This window comes from Nilaparvata lugens, chromosome 3, assembly GCF_014356525.2.
Source record: "Nilaparvata lugens isolate BPH chromosome 3, ASM1435652v1, whole genome shotgun sequence".
Taxonomy (NCBI): Eukaryota; Metazoa; Arthropoda; class Insecta; order Hemiptera; family Delphacidae; genus Nilaparvata; species Nilaparvata lugens.
The window spans coordinates 69,549,167-69,567,597 of record NC_052506.1 but is presented as its reverse complement, the minus strand read 5'-3'; the positions used below and the strand labels follow the sequence as shown (position 1 = coordinate 69,567,597).

Here is an 18,431-nt window from a genome sequence, read left to right as displayed (position 1 = left end):
TGAATAGTTTTACCTAATCTGATATTCGATGTATCCTCTAATTCTAATTGTTGATTCCTCAACACATGTGTGCTGTAAATGAAGACGAATAATAATGACTAATTATGTATTCTCTGATAAGCCTGCTTACTCCATAACACGTGTTTCTATCCAGTAAATAAACATTTCGAGTACATACACGATCACAAATGGTGACTCAATCAGGTCTCATTACTCATTCACATTTGCCAACCTTGTTACACGTTCGACTGTGAGATGGAATAAGTGCGGAATGTTTTGAATGCGACGAACTGATACTGTTGTTGTTGAGCGAAGTGCACGCGCGCAGCATCAACATCTTGATGATCATGATTATCATTGAAACTCATCTTTCATTCGCCGGTAGATATCTTGCTCGTTATCTGTAGCAGTCAGCACGAGCGTACTTATGTTTGCCAACTTCTCCTCGTTCTGTACACTCTTAATAGTAATGAAGAGGCAAGAAGAGAAGCAGAAACGATGTCATCGACGAAGTCGTTATCTCTGGGTCGACGGTATCCATTTGAATTTTGCTGTCTCTTCGATCAATCCAAGCGAGATTGAGCGCGCCGTGGAATGGAGAGTGGAGAGGAGCCGTCATATCAGATCTCTTGATTGAACCCGACTGGACCTGAATACATTATTTTATCAGATGATGTCTAAGTCTTGGCACTTCATATCCTTCTTGCGAAATGAAGGATTTCTCCCCCCCCCCTCCACACAACACTCATCTCACTGTTTCTTAAGTTCAAGATGCCAGGCTCTTTCATTCAGCTCTTCATCCTCATAAATCATCTCTTGTTCGTCTTTCACTCGCTTATAAATTAAACATCAAATTAATTTCTGATACAGTTCAATTCAAATTCTCGTAAACGAATTATCCTAATGATGTGCTCCGCTCCTAAGTCTGATAAACTCAGTTCATGCAAGAAATATAATTTGGGTGCAGCAAATATCCGGATTAGATCTTTTCAGTTGACGAATTAAAGTTGCATCATCTCAACCAAAACAAGAACTTCAATAATTCCAAGCGGAGGTATTATATCAATGAATGACTATAAGATCTAATCTCAGGGGGAAAACTCCTATTTGTATCTATGTAACAGCTCACAGAGAGATTGTTGTTGGAACCAGCATTCATTATATAACATATCCAATAATTGAGAGATGTGAATGATTAAGATGTTTTGTCAGCTGTATTTGACTATTGACGAAATGTTTTTGTATAGTTGGGTGAGTTATCTATTAGGTAAATTATTCCCAAATTCAGGGGACGTGCTTCCCCATGGGCTTGAGGGGGGGTATTATGATAAGTAATAATTATAAATCATATTCTGACATAGCAAGGCATAAACAAAATTATATTTGGAATAGATCTTGACAGAAAAGAAGTAGGCTATGCTCACTGAAACAAGCTTCAAATTTAATGTTGTTGTGCATAACAATGGATATTGATGTTGCATGAGCTATTCTGGTGATCATCAAGTAGTGTTCCACATGGAATGAGAATTTGATCGCTTGACCAAAGCGATAATGTGTGAATGCCACCTATTCACATGCATGCTGACTACTTGGCAGTCCAAATTCAGATGCTTTGGAGAGGAGGTGGAGTTCCTGTCAGGAGACGTCGGGTCTATTAGGGTTCCAATTAAAGTTTCATCATGTGCCACTGATTGACTGTTCGAACAAACATGTCCCTATTATTCCTTCACTAATGGCCGTTGGCTAAGGCAACACTACCATCTACGAATTGAGCGTTCTCTCGTTGCCAGAAGCCAAGACCTTTTGAATATTTCAGATGTTTCAGTGGATGGTAGACATGCAAGTGATTAGTGACAATCTATTTTTAACGCTGTTTGAGTGGAATTGTCGATTCGAAATCCATCTATATGATTGCGAAGATGCATTGGGAAATCGTCGGTATTGACTTATATTATTTCTCTATACATAAATATCTCCTGTTTATGATGAATCATTGGTCTTCCATCATATTATTTGCTAAAAGTTTGTATTTCTTTCATGCTCAGCAATTGAATTATTGTTTGAAATTAACTTCAAAATGGAATTTTTATGTGGGAAACATATCTTTGTAGAAATTAATAGTTATTATATAGTTATAGTTATAGTCAAAAATAGTTAACTTATTAAACCATTTTGAAATTATTACTTCCAACATAGAAAAATGGAGACTAGCTTCAGATTCAGAGTATTATTTTCATCTTGCTTCAAATTATATAGTATTCATCCCTCTCAAGATATTTCATTTTAGTAGGCCACTCTATCGTTCTCTAATGTAAACGTTTCTAACACTTCTTAATTTTAGATATTAATAATATAACATTTTAATTTCCTTTTTCTTTTAATATTAATATCATGAAATTTTCACTTTTCTCCTCCATCCACAAATAAGGCAATCTAGTTTTTTTGTTATAGAGATTGCTTATTGAAATGATAATCCATCATTTTCTGATGACTCTTATGAGAAGTGATTTGTCCAGAAGAATGATTATCAGAGAAAATTCCCTCTGTAATGTAAGATTCAGAAAAACCTCATATTGAAACTTTCATCATTTGCACATTTGCACTGTGAATTTTGAATGATTTATGACACCCAAAACCTCTTTCAGACAGTGCTAGCATAGCTCCCAATTGCGGCAATGCCATATTTCATAGAGCGCACACTTTCAATCACACGGAACAATTCTTCGCAAAGTGTTGTGTGTGGCGGAATTCGCTGGCTGCTGATGCGATGTTTGCGGTCTAGCCCCTAAATGATAGCCTCTATTCTCAAGCTGAATGTAGCGTGCGCATTCGTTGGTCTGCGGCTGTTTATCACTGCATGTAGGTAACGCGACGTACGTCTGCTCGCGTTGTAACGCACGCGATCTGATGCGCAAACACGCAACGTAACGCAACACACTGGACTGTTGCAAGGTGTGTTTGCTGGGAAAGACACATGGCTGGTGATAAACTGTGATAGGCCAACACCGCCACTTGTTTCAATAAATTCGTTCACCTTTCAGCAGGCCAGTCAGTTCAGTAGTTTAGTGCTTCACCTTTTTTCCAATCGATGCGATACTTCAACACTTGGTTTCTACTTTTTTCCGAAGAAACTGTACGTACATCTACATCTTCCACGATCTACATCTATATCATATTCTATGATGTTGCAAATTCAATTATTGGGAATTTTTACACAACTGGAAGCTACTTCTAATGCCCATATTTCATGCAGCACATCGGTTTCTTAATGGAGATAATAAGTTGTTTGTTCCAAACCTAGAATGAAACACATTATAGTAGATACTTCATGTAATCGTAGATCAGCGTTGAACGTACATGGTGCATATGACCCTTACTTGATGATATATTCAATGTGGTTGGCATTATTCTTATTTGATACCAACTTTTTAGCGTTGACTATCAATTTATTCTGGTGAGGTTCTTAGCAACTTCCCTGGCAAAACAAATTTTTCCATTTCAAAGATATCTGCTATTGAATTATTATATCATTCACATGCCATCATTACGTTTTTAATTTTCGTTTCTATTCCAGTCAATTCCTCAATAGAAGTAGTTGAACGAATCGAATATTAGTTATCACTAATATCATGTTCGAAGAACTGAATTGTAATTGGGTTTTACTTATCATTGATTTCCTAGATAGAGAAATTGGAAGTGCTTACATGATATTTCTAGGAATTTTCTGTTTTTCAATATATTAGTATAACATTGAATCTGGATACCCACATGTTGGTGACAGTAAACGTGACTAGTATAGTGATAATATTTTTCCCATTATTTCTAATGATACTATTCATTCTCTTTCGGCCGTGTTGAGTGAGAATAGTCCAATCATAAATCATGGATCACTGTGCCCGTCACTTTAACTTCCACTGATAACTTTATTATTTTCACATTATTCTTTCCATTTGTGAAAAATCTTTAACTCACCCATTCTCATCATCCTCGTCTAATATTTCTCAATATTAAATTCAAGATTAATTGTTTCAAGTGTTTGTGTTTTGTTTCAATGTGGAAATTAGTGAAGAATTGGAAAGTCGCACAAAGTCAGACAATTTATTTTATGAAATTGGGATGAAAAGAAGTTTTGGACTGTAGTCTGTTTCTTTGTCCTCAAGTTGATTGTAAATGATAAAAAAATAAATATTCAAAAACCAATCTCAGACTCCATCAGCATGAATATACATGAAACATTTCTATTGGAGAAATATTATTGGAACAATAATTCATTGCAACATCTAGTATGGAATCGTGAATCGTTAATCGTTTACCTGAACCCTTATCACGAAAAGAGCTAAGCTTGGCAAATAAATGCTTCAATAATGAATGATAGAGTATTTTTTATTGGATATATGAACTCGTTAGATCGATTTGTTCACGAGTACGGGCACTGTAATAATTTAGCATATTCAGGATTTAAATAATAAAATCCAGACAGTTGAAGATTTAACGACAGCAGAGCATAGAGAAATGTTTTTTTTTTATATTCATACTGTGCTGATAAAGCAATATTTGAATGAGGTACAATCAGGAGCTTGTGAGAGTAGGTCATGATAAGCTTTGGTTATTTCATTCCACAAATCATCCCTTGCAGCGTCTAACAGATGATGGAATAAAAGTGAAATATTGCTGTTGGAAGACCAGGTGTACTAAAATGTTTTCCAATAATTCACAGTGAAGATTTGATAAATCACTGAAAAACTTCACTCGATTCAAAATTTAGTACAGCAGGACCAACATAGTTTGTTGGCTATAGATCATGTTCACAAAATATGCAAAGAGATTGAATGATTGTTTATGATATTGTACAGTAATATAATCAGCGGAATCAAAGTACATCTACAATCTATTTATTGGATTATTCCTCCATTCCATTATTATCACTATTCACATATATGATGCCCATAATATTATAGTATTTCTGAATTCAATTGTATTTGTATTGTATTGTCAGGAATATCGTTAGAGAGCAGAAGAGTATGATTATTATTTAGAAATAAAAACCATGGATGCTGTGTTATCACTACAATTAAAAGAAAGATGAGAGAAAATCAGAAATTTATCAAGTTGTCTTCAATAGAACTTGTGATTCATGAGTATCTCACAATTTGTGAACTTGAGGTCTTGAAAACTAGATCAGTTAATGGTATCAATGGAACTAGTCTGAGACAAATATCTCTTTCGAAACTTTCATCATGTTGAGCTTTGAACATGAATACATACGAGTACAACAAACATACTCATTGAAGTTGAGCTTTCAAGGTGAACTTGAAAAACTTCTGTCCAATCTTCTGTTCTATTTTTGAGGATAACCAACCCAAGAATTTCAACCAATGAATGATCCTCAGTTCGAATTCTTATGAATACAACAGGAAATTGGAGTTTATTTTGATCTCTAGATTCGATAACTAGTATAACTCGATCACTATTTGTGCCAACATTATCGTTGTATTTTTTCTGATAGGTTTCTCTATACAATTTCTACCATTTTAGTTTTTATTTACGGTGAGTTAGTATTGATTCCATTTTTTACTCTTCCTCTCAGCAATAGATTATTTCCAAATTCTTTTAATAAATTTACATTCATAAATAGCTCTTAAAACTATGTTGTACAACTTTCTAGAGTTGGTGGATTGCAACCGCTCAACATCTTGCTTACTCCTATTGCAAAGCTTAATTCTCCATTGTTCCAAGCTCACTATTGAAGAGCTGAATAATGCATCTTATCAATTTCGAGGCGGGGGCTATAATTTGAATCCCATTAGAAAACAATATCCCTATTCGCCCTGAATAAGTATGATGAAACATTGAATGAATAATGGTATTCTATTATCGTGGTGCAAAATACACCAATGGAATTGTGTGCTACTGCATTAATAATAAGTATTAGTGAGCGGAGAAGTGCATAGCTTCTCTTCTTCCACCAAAGCCAATAAAATGATTGTCCGTTGAACAAAGCATGGATGATTATCAAACAACTGCACCAGCTTCTTCTTGATTGAAATTCATTTGGTGATTTATGATGTATTTTATTTTAAAGTGATGGTGATCTCAGCAAAATGATGCTGCTCGTCGAAGAAATGAGTTAGTATGATATTCACATTTCAGAAATAAAAGATGGAATTAGAAGGAACAGGGAGGAATTGAAGACAGTTGAAGATTTATCGTGAAACACTGTACAATGAGTATCTTTAAGTGAAAAATATATTATCTTGCCAAGTAAAACTGAGTTCAAATTATATAGAAGAACAATAAATTAAATAGTATAAAATTGAACAAATTTCTTGAATTAATGTACCTAAATCACATTACATTCAATTTCTTTGAACCCCATACTTATCGATTGCCAAAAATTCAAATAAAATTTACTCTCAATTCATAACAAAAAAAAATGTCAACTTTCAACTCAATTCATCCAAACTTGTAATCTATTGTCATTTTCAAGCATGAAAACTAGGTTTAAGCGACAGTTGGCTCAAAGTCAGAAGATGATTTCGAATTGGTTTTCTAATATTATTTTTGTTCATTTAGAATAAACTGACGCTCAAACCAAGTTCTCGTTTTGGTGAATCCTTAGTCTAAATTCCTTAGTCTGTTACTTATTAAGAGTTATATGGAACTGAGTATTTTCCTTTTTACTAATATCTACATGAGTATGCAACACTCATCCTGAACGTCACTTAATGCGTTGTAGAAAAAAGGTTTTTGGTCGCTAATTTAGCAGATAGGAAAGGAAAGCCAAAACTGGGCAAGTGCCAAAATTGTCCACTCTCACACGAACTGGTAATATTCTCTGTCTTTCTCTGCATTCTATCTCGCACACTCTATCTCTCTTTTTCGGAATGTTTTACTTGAATTCACCTTTTCCCGTGATTGCAAATACGATTACATACAATACTCCCTTGATCCTGAAGTAAGAGGGAAGATAGAAAAAGTGGAGAAAGATGTGTGGATAAGGTTGATGAGAAAGAGAACGGTAAAGGTCGTGATGAATTAGAATAAGAAAGAGAAGAAGAGGAGTTGATCATCAAGAGTAGGGAAAGCGGACAGAGTGAGTAAACGGATGAGAAGGAATGATACTGAAACCTCCCCATTGCAATCAGAAGTCTCGTGTTATTATCCTCTTTGTAATAAGGCCATTTACATTCGACACATATCCAGTGGCACTGCCTTCATTTCGTCACCTTCCACGCTATTTGTTCGCCTCTATTTGCCCTCTAACAGCTACCAATCGCTTCTCCAGTACTGTCCATGCTACCATTTAAAGATCGGGGTTCCATTCCCATATGGATTGGTAACGATAATGGTTACTGTTGTCTCTCACCTATCTAGAGAAGAGTGTTTCGCAGTAATCTAATAATTGAAACTCATGAAGGTTCAACTAAACACAAGACGAATATTTAATAGGAGGGTATTATGGTCTTGATTCTATACCGTATTGATTACGAGATCGAGGGAGAAATCATAACTGTTATGAGTCATATCCCTTTGATACCTCAATAAATGTTGGAAACACGACACGGAAATAGATTACTGAAATGAATAGATCTTGTAAGTCGAAGTGAACAATATAAGATACCGAACATATTCGCTTGAATCGTTGATATTTTCCTATTATAAAATAAATAAATGGATAAAATAAATGAGAATTGACTTGTACTCAAGATTTAGTAGAAGTGTTTTACAAGGATAATTTGTCCAATATTTCACTCGCAATAATATTAATGGAATAACTAGACTGTAAAGGATGCATATCAGTGGATGTTGAAATTGTAGAGATTTTATTTTCTTTAATCGCTAAATTTTGTAGTCCAAAGTGGAATGATTCTTATCCAAGAATATCCCATAATATATCCAAAGAGTTCGGAGGTGGCCAAGATTTTCATAGAGGAGGGTGATAGAACTCCCAGTCAAATTCCGATTCCAATGTCTCGGTTCGAGTAGAAAAGGAAAAAATGAATTTTGATATTTTTGTATCAGTTGTAAATGGATAATATAAGTGTAATAATGTCACAATCAGTTGTACATATCAGTGTTTAATATCGGGGCACCGAGCTTCGCTCGTTATTTATATTTTATTGATAAACAAAACACAATTCTCTAAAATGATCGTGTATATATTTCACAGCTGGCTATTTATGTCATATTATGAATTTCGGGGATGCGATATTTTGATTTTTCACATACTCACTCGCTCACTCACTTTTTTACTATCCACGGCTGTTTCAGCCAAGGATGAATTATCCTTTTAATGTCGTTCAGTGAGTTTTCCCAAGGATGAGACCTAGTGCAATCGAATTTTTGTATCATTAACCTACTATGTTCCAAATTTCGTGTAAATCGTTAGAGCCGTTTTCGAGATCCGTTAAACATAAATAACCAGATATAAAAATACAAATATACAGAAATTGCTCGCTTAATATAATAGGATGAATCCAATTCACATAATTGTATTTGAGGTTTTCGCAATAAGATATCACAGTTGAATGCCTTATCCCTGCTCAGATGCAGTTGAATGTGTTTGCAGGAATGCATGGGAAGGTTAGAAATAGTTGTTCAACGTCAAATTGAGTGTTTGAGTGAAATGTACCGTGCTGTCCCAGAGCAGCGCATGTAAAGGCCCGATAAAAGATCCATCCAGTGTTCAGTACACCACCTACCTTGAGAGTGTTATTAATTTTGAAATAGTTCACATGCAGGACGCTATAAAACTGTGTTTGTGCTACTGAGGGTTATAAACATAACGTGAAGTTCTCTCCATAGTACTCGGTCGCTGCACAACTATTAAACGGTGCCGTAATAGCAACGAGCAAGAAGTGCCTGTAATGTCCTCCGAGATTACTGGCTCCCTACTCTCTCGCAACCAACTAAACCAACTTGACTTGTTCGAAGCCATAGTGTTTTCCTCGATAAAGCATGTAATAAATTTTCCGAATACACGCCGATGCTAATAATAGGAGAGTGAGGCTCAGATTGGACGTAACGTGCAAAAATAAAGGAAAAATTATGGGCTGACCCGGTTGTGAAATATCGATGGCAGTTAGCTTGAGGAGTTTTTGTGATGGTTGAATACAATATATTTTGTTCAACGTTTGAACCTTTTCAAACTATAAAATTATATTTTCCCACAGTCAATATTGGAAAAATGCAGGTTTGATACTCAGCAATAAATCTACTTCTGTTCATTCACACAAGTATCTTATACTGAAACTGAAAAATCAACTCGATATAAATAGACGTGATTAACTTATTAATGCAGCTGCTGTCCTCAGGCGAACTCTTCACAAGAGGACGTATTCAGTATCATATTTGTCATTCAATGGACGCTTATCAATCTGAAGTAACTCAATCAAAAATTGAATGGATCAATTCAATGAACTTGATTATTGTATTCTTACTTGAAGCCATCATGCAATAGATATTTGCATGCAATAGATAATACAACAGAAATTGTTATACTGTGCTCAAAGGTGCTCTGAGGTGTATATTAAATCAATCGTTAACCAATAGCTATTCGACCACTAATCAGTTCAATTCCAAGCCTCAGACCACGGCATATCTATTCTTAGACATCACATGCCGCATTTATCGTGCAGTGAGAAACCCTATCACTCAGGTATGCAAATAGCATTGCATGTTAAGACGTAAATCCTTGCATATCCTGGCCTATAGTGTACATTGTTCCTAATACAGTCGCACACCACCTCTAATAGCAGTGGTCTCCGTTCTGACCATTGTAAATGCTCCATTGTAGGTTGGCTTCCTCGAATCGTTGAATGCATGATTCCACCCCTCACACCTGCCTCATCGTTCCTTGCCTCACCATTCCTCACCTCACCATTTCCTGCCTCACTATTACCTGCCTCTCCATGCCCTGAATTCAATCCACAATGACCCGAATATGTTGTTCCACATTCCTCCATTCATGTTCGTTTCTGATCACTCCAAATCCGACAAATGCTATTTGCCTGCCATCGCATGTCTGGTTCGACCATATTTTTCACAGTTGGATACACCTGATCGCATTTTTTGACATGAAACAAAAATGTTCGTTTATGAAACATACAGCTCAGAAAAATTTGTTCAGTCTTTTGACAGTGTACAGTTTATTTTTGAGAGAGTTTCTATCTATTATTTCACGTATGCTATGACTCCATATTTCAATAAAGCCCTGTTTCATAAATAATATCGGGGCACCGAGCTTTGCTCGGTATTTATTTATTGACTATTGATAAACCGAACATAATTCTTTAAAATGATTGTGGTATGACTAACTGGCACAGCCCTAAACTGTTTCTTCCTCGATTCAGATTCAATTTTCAGTTCAAACATTTGAAAAAAAGTTGTAATTTAGGTTATTTACAAACCAAATTGAATAACAAAATAACACTCACTAATCACTTAAAATTGTCAAATAATGATAAACTTTGAAAATTATGATATAGGCCTACTCCAATATAGAAGGATTATCATGTCATGTCAACAAATCAGATCATTTTGATCATTCGATTAAAATTTCTAGATACTATTTCTCGCTGATTGATTACACAGCTGGAAATAATTCTGTCTCTCTCCCACACACGCATCTTCTATTTCGACAGACGACGAAATTATCATCTGTTTTCCCAAGGATGAATAATTTTTATCTTTTTCATATCCTTCAGCGAGTTTTCCCAGGGATGAGACCTAAAGCAGTTGAATTTTTATATCATAAACCTACTGGTTTCCAAATTTCGTGTAAATTGTTAGAGCCGTTTTCGAGATCCGTTGAACATAAATAGCCAGATATAAAAATATATAAGAAATTGCTCGCTTAATATAATAGGATATCAGTCAATTGTGCAGTGAGGAATACAATGATACTGTACAAAATACATCAATTGGTGGATCCACATTGAACAGTAATTGCGTGAAACAAAGGGATTCAAGTATCAATAGTTGATGAAGAACAGTTTAAAATGAAAATTAAAATACTTTTATATCTATGCATGATATCTATATATATAAAAGCGAAATGGCACTCACTGACTGACTGACTGACTGACTCACTCACTCACTCACTCGCAGAACTAAAAATCTACCGGACCAAAAACGTTCAAATTTGGTAGGTCTGTTCAGTTGGCCCTTTAGAGGCGCACTAAGAAATCTTTTGGCAATATTTTAACTCTAAGGGTTGTTTTTAAGGGTTTAAAGTTCGTCTTTTAGCATGTATATTCTTCTTCTCCCAATCTCTTAATTATAATTGAAATTTCCATATCATATGTTACTATAGAACTATAATCTAGATAGAGTACCTCTTCGAAACAGTTGTTAACTGGCAACTAAATTAATAATTTTGTCAGGTTGGCATTAAGTTGAGTTGACTTTGTTAGGTTGGCACCAAGTTGAAGATTTAATACATTAATCGCGGAAAAATTGATTGGGCGCTGCTACTTCAATCCTGGGAATATTACATTACTAGCCGTCAGGCTCGCTTCGCTCGCCATATCCGTTTAGCCAGACGTTTAGTCTGGACCCCCGACTAGATTGTCCTAACTTATGATAAAAATGCTCAAATGAAAAATGCATGAAATGAAAAATGCTGATCTCATTCTTGGACGAACCAGTCGGGGGTCCAGGGGGCGGAGCCCCCTGGCTAGACGGATATGGCGAGCGAAGCGAGCCTGACGGCTAGTAAAATTATAATCATCTAATACTGTTCCATATGAAGTGACTAGACAAATTCATTATAGATTGAAGAAGTCAATGTATTTATCGTATGTTGCATGAGGAATATACTACGATAAAGAAAAGATAGCATGCTATCATTTCTCTAATGATACATATACAATGATACATAATATATACCATGAGACATGGTATTGTTCATTATCAGAAAAGGAAAATAAAATAATTAATCCATACCGCTTTGTGACTCATCAAAAACTACCTCAACCCCATGTACCTTCTTATAATATTGGGGTAAAATTCATGTGTCGTCGTTTTTATGTCAATCCACATATTGAAAGTGTGTGGAAGCAAGAGATCGGAGATCCATTTCGTTTCCATGACAACAATGAAATAAGCAATCGAAAATTGCTATTTTAATTATGATTGGAATAATGGTGGAAATCTATTATATTTTCTATAATTTTTATTGAAATGGTGCTTTTTGTTTGTATCAGGCTGATGGGACATACGACACGCAGAGCTACCTGGAGTTTGTAGCGTCGAGATTCGAAAACGACGAAACGCTGAGTTGTGAAGCCACCAATGCCATCATGCGTGACAGGCAAGAGACGCCGATGAGAGACACGCTCAAACTCGAAGTCATGTGTGAGTAGCAGTCATTTTCCTTATTCACTTTGAAAGTTCCATATTTTGCATATGAATTCTTGAATTACTGAGGATGATTAAAGGCCTATTTTTAATTTTTCAAGATTTCAGTAGGTCAGTTTTCAGTTTGTCAAGTTTTTAAATAGACCCTTGCAGAGCACGGGTTAACGGCTAGTGTATAATATAATGTTCACATTGGGACAAAGCTAGCGCGTGTAATCATTATAATATGATATGAACCTTGACTTAAAGCACGACATGTCACGTCGCGTCGCGTCTCATGTGCGACAAGTTTCACACCTAGTAGGAAAAATCAGATTTCCTAAACTGGGAATGGATTCATCATTTTCAGGCACTGAACCAATTTATTTTACAAAGTTGAATCATATAGTATATTCTATCCTCTCTCTATGTTTAAATCCAGTATTGGCAAATGCTTATCTTATCAAGGATGAACTTGATATCTTGTAATGTAATATATTACACAAGGAGCATTAGAATTTCAAAACATAGATCAGCATCTACAAAACACAGCATCATTTTCACTGGACAAACATGCTTTCACATTTTCTCTCCCAGTCGGAAAAATCAAACTCGTTACTTCTATTCGTCATCATTGCCATCTTTATATTAGAAATTGTAATAGCTATTGATTCGAGCACTAGATAGATTGACTCTCAGACAAACATGTGATGAGGAAGTTGAGTTTCCTACTGGATGGAAAAATCCTACAAAATTACTCGGATTAGAAGATTGAGTTCAGCACATCAGCAGTCGGCAACTTTGACCCAGATACTCTGCTTGAACAAGATTAGATTCCTCATTGGTTGGAGAGATCCAATTTCAAATTTATTTCTCCTTCTGGCAATGAGTTTGCTCTAGTATCAAAGTTATGCTCTTCTAGATTATTTGAAAAAGGATAATTGATTTCAAATGAATAAAACTCTTCTATTTTGAAATTTCTCCAATTCAAAGTAGATTTATGTCTGTAAAATTATTTGGCAAATAAATTACAATTTTAAATTTCAAGAAAACTTGAATAAAACCCAGTGTTTATGACTTGTTTATGACTAGATAAGAATGTTCCATTATACATTTTTTTTAAACCAACTAATTCAAAAACTACTAATGCATAGGCTCTGTTATCACTAGTGCGATACGATACAATACGATGTTATTTTAACACTGATTATAGCTGATGTGACAAACATTATAGAGTAAAAACAATCAAACAATAAAGCCGGTTACACACACATCGATTTTTGTTCGTACGATTTTAAGCCGTCCCAATGAATATTCTATCAGATTAAACGGAACTTGACAAATATCATATGTTGGACATCATCGGTTTAATCTAATGGAATTCATAAGGACGGCAAAAATCGTACGAACAAAAATCGATGTGTGTGTAACTGGCTTAACTCTCATTAGCGAGATCGTTATCGATAACCGATTTTTTCATTTCATCTTATCGTATCAAGCTAGTGGGAACTTTACAACATTTACAAGGTTAGCAGACAGCAGAAGAAAAACTTCAACTTTGCAACTCAATATGAAAGAGTTTTACTGCATTGGGTGGTAAATGATAAATTCTCCTATTCTCTTTAGGTTGTATTGTATAACATGGAAGATGATAATACATTTCGATAATCGAATTATGTTTCTAGTGTGTTATTGAATTCAACATTTTGGAAATATTAAGATGTAACCAACTTTCACTAGCGTTGTCAATCGATAGATCTGGATAGTTTGTACGCATGATGGATAGATTCAATAGAAATAAAAATGATCGTAATAGATTTCTGAACATTCAGATCCTTTTAAACACATTTTGAGCAATCCTCGTAATATAATGCTAGTCGGAGTTTCAAGAAACTCTTAGCAAACCATTGTGGGAATAGCGTATGCTAGTCCTGTAATGCATCCTAAGCGAACCGTGGAAATCAGTTTCACATTCTCAAGAATGGAGTGGAGAAAGTAACGGCTTCTTTGCAAATCCTTGTGGATGTCGCTTGGGCGATATCCCTCTGACATCTGTTCCTCCGGAAAATGGAAATATTATTCGATACGTGTTTCTGCTGATCGGTTTTATGGGATCCGTCCATGTAAGTCGGATTTAGGATTCATCTTCCACTATAAAGCTGCTAGTGAATGTCATCATCCAACATGCAGTGAGAGTAATCCAACCTCTCCATTATAATAGGATTCAATGAGAATCACTTGTAGCATTTCATATTATTCAGATTTATTCACAATTTCCGCTGGATTTCAAAGGAATCATTCAAATTTCAGAAAACATAATTAGCAAAAAAGTGATTTCTTAGAAAGGATACATTCTTGTACTTACATATATCACTGATATCTACTCAACGCATAATATTATTTTTCCACAACTGCGCGTAAATAGTTATTTGTATATCTAGAGTAAAAAGTACAACTTTTTCTCCCTGTGGGGAAAAGTTTGAAGCCCGAGGCGAAGCCGAGGGCAGTAATTTTCCTGAGGGAGAAAAAGTATTTTTCGCTCGTGATGTACACAACATTTTTTTATAGAAACTGCAAATAAAATCATTCTAATAACTTACGTATTGGTGACAATGATTCCTAACAACATAACCTAAATCTAGAACCTAAAAACCGGTCGTCTGATTGGCACTGCCGACTGTGCTATCTAGCGGCAAAAGTTGTAACAATTATATCAGCTGAGCAGCTACCAAAAATGGCTGACTCCAGATCACGCGGTTCAGATTTGAATAAATTGCAGATCAAAAATATTTGTTGGCTGGTATATTGAATAGAATAAAATATTTTAAAAATTGTATAAATTTTTATCATCTACTAATATAAGGAATATAATAATTATCATACAAACATATATTTCATGAGTTAATCAAATTTCTGGTTGTGGTATTGAATTCAGTTGACTCAATGACAGACACCTCTATTATGCTTTCTCATCTGAGCTTAGACCTTCTAACCTATTACAATGTAAGTTTCAAAATAGAGATGCTCCCCATGTTATTTAAATGGAGTCACATTTACTCCCTAGGGAGTTTTTCTGTTTTTTACTACCGAGAGCGAAAAAGTGACACTTTAGTATTAGGTTTCAGGGAGTAAAGTAAGTACTTTAGACAGTAGGTGGAGGAAAAAAGAATTTACATACTCAATAATTCTCCTCGTAAAACAGCTTATTTCTGAGGAGAATCTACTTTTTCGCTCGCTAACCATCCGTAGAGTTTCTTTACGCTCGCTAATCAGCTGATGGTAAGCAGCTCGCCAAAAGAAGTTCAGGTCTTAACCTAAAAAGTCGGTAATTGTAACTCCGCCGATATAAGTAATTGAACAGGTTTGGGCAGTTGTAGAAAAATTTTTGCATGTAATTCGCGCGTAATGCTTCTTTATCGCTCTTGCAAAATTATCACGCTCCGCTTCGCGTCGCGATAAAGTCGCGCATTACGCTCTTAATACATAAATAGCTATTTTTGCTCGCTAACCATCTGCGCATGCGCAGTAGAGTTTCTTTACGCTCGCTAATCAGCTAATGATATTTAAGCAGCTCGCCAATAGTAGGTCAGATCTTAACCAAAAAAGTCGGTAATTGTACCGTACTACCTTCTGCAGCCATGATGGATATCAGTGTAGACGAATTATTATTAACTCCGCCAGATATAAGTAATTGAACAGGTTTGTGCAGTTGTGGAAAAATTTTATATGTAATTCCGCGTAATGCTTCTTTATCGCTCTTGCAAAATTATCACGCTCCGCTTCGCGTCGCGTGATAACTGTTTTGCGCGATTGATAAGAGTCGCGCATTACGCTCTTAATACATAAATAGCTATTTAAAAAAATTACCATCATGTATCATTGAATCAATGAAGAATAAAGAATATTCAATCATCCAATGCCTGAATCGAGAGACTCAGGATCATCAAAAGCCTCAATTATGATTTTCAGTCACAAAAAATCTAGAAAATTCAAATGAATGCGAGGCTCAACTTATTATCAAGAACATAGATGGAAGCAGCTTCACTGAAAAATACTTTTTGTTTTGGATTTGAAGGTTTAAAGATTCCAAAATATTAAAAGCATAGACTTGGAGAGAAACGTGATATGTGTTGGAGGATTTGTTCTTCAAATAGCTTGAATTCAATTGATCATCTACTTACCTTGAAATCATGAGCATAGCAAAGAATCACAGACGTTTCTTCGATGCATAATCAATCTGTGAAGCAGTATCATTGAAGCCATCACATCAGCTTGCACCCTCGAATAATGTCGGTTCTTGACCACTTTACGATCTCCCAAGTCGTAAGCGAGCGGTGTGGAACAGAAAAACTATAAAAAACTTTACCTTGTCAGAATGAATGACGTGCTTGAAGACTTTGAGCTACATTCGGCCTTCACTTCCAGGTTGCCGTTGAATTTTTCATAGAAGCTCAACCGAGCTCCATGAGCTGGAAACAGTACGAGATAAAATAAAAATGACTGAAAGGAATGGCGAGATCAAAGTTCAAGTTGGCGCATGTGAGTCAAAAAGCAAAACTCTTCTTAAGTTGTGAAAGACAAACTACTTAGAAGTTGAAGTGCGCTTCATACTGACTTATCAAGATCATAATATTCATGAAGCGTCGTCTTCAGAGTTGGACTATGCTTTTGATTGAGAAATGCTACGCTTTTCTGTTTTGTTGGTTCTGTCTCTGTTGACGTGAATGTGATTGACATAATCGAAGCTATTATTTTTTCTCGTGAATATGAATAAAGTTTCCTTCTACTAATTCATTAGGATTCTGAGATATAACGTAATTGGGTTGAGAACCTTTTTCAGGGTTTAATTCTATGATTCCTATTCGAAACTTGAATGGTCAAAAAAACTGTACCTGATGAATCTGGTGAAAAATATTGTTTTGTTCATAAGAAAGTGTAACACGAGGCTATTTAGTAAGTGTGAGGATGGCAACCTGCTCTGAAGCTTCTAACTTAAACTGTCTGCTCTAAAGAAATTCATGTTATTTTATTTTATCCTATTTGAATTATTGTGTATCGATTTGATTAAATTCAATATTACCAGCTATCACCAGCTTATCGCAGTTCTAGTGTGGGTGGAAGTTCTAGTGCGTATTTCAAAGCTGCTTCAGCAGGAATTATTTCTTCTACTATTCTACTTATCTTCTCCTTTTTCTTCTTCTCTTTTACTTTTCTATAAAACTCTTCCATGCTCTTCAACATTTTTGCAATATTTCATAGCAGTAATCGATTATACTATCCAGTGCAAGTAGTAATAATCAGTACGTTTATTATTGACAGATGTTGAGTTTACAATAAACAACATAGAGGAGTTCTAAACTTTGAGATAAAACTGTTATTTGCTTTGAAACACTCTAATTGACGGTCTTACAAGTGGGTGTTGATGAAAACCGATGAAGTGATTTCAAGTGTGGTAGATTGACTGAATAATTATCAGAGTGCTCCAATCGCAAACTCTCTTATCGCTGTTTGAAGTGAAGGCGTTGAAGAAGGAAGCAACATCGTCAAGATGAAATCAAAGACAGTCATGGGCTGTAATGATAGTTGAGCAAATATGAGAAGGTGTCACCTGGTGAGACGTAGGCCTACTCACCAACTGAAAGTGACAAGCGCGGGTGAAGTGTGTGTGAGTGCGCGACGCGGAAACAGACTCAACACAGACGTTGATTAGCTGCTTATTCTATTCCAGCCAGGCGCTGCTTGCTAAATACAGTACGCTAACAGGCGCTGCTCTCTAAATACAGTACACAGACACCTCTGCGGCTCGCTAGTAGCTCAAGCGAACAAAATCAGAAAGGGTTGCTGATAATATATAGTTCGTCTGCAGTTCCCTTGCCTGCCGTACCATGGCAGCACCAGCAACTGCCAAACTGCTGTGTGGGATCCGCACCAATCACCCAACTCAACAACTCGGCATCCCGCCTATTTCATGTTCAGCCTCCATGTTTATCTCACTGCTCCTTCATCCTCAGTTGTAGGTATTTGTTGTCAGAAATTCAATGTGATGAGCGAAGAAAGTTCGCTCTTTTTTCCAGTTTGAATTGATATCCTAG

At 35.7% G+C, this 18,431-nt stretch overlaps 1 protein-coding gene across 1 annotated transcript in view; it reads left to right on the top strand.

Annotated features, from left to right (window-relative positions):
- Positions 1 to 18,431, top strand: part of LOC111055569 — a 548,424-nt gene that overhangs the window by 441,314 nt on the left and 88,679 nt on the right. Inside the window, exon 8 of the mRNA XM_039422878.1 lies at positions 12,207 to 12,357. Coding sequence (XP_039278812.1) covers positions 12,207 to 12,357 — 151 coding nt within the window. The remainder of the gene's footprint in view (positions 1 to 12,206; positions 12,358 to 18,431) is intronic.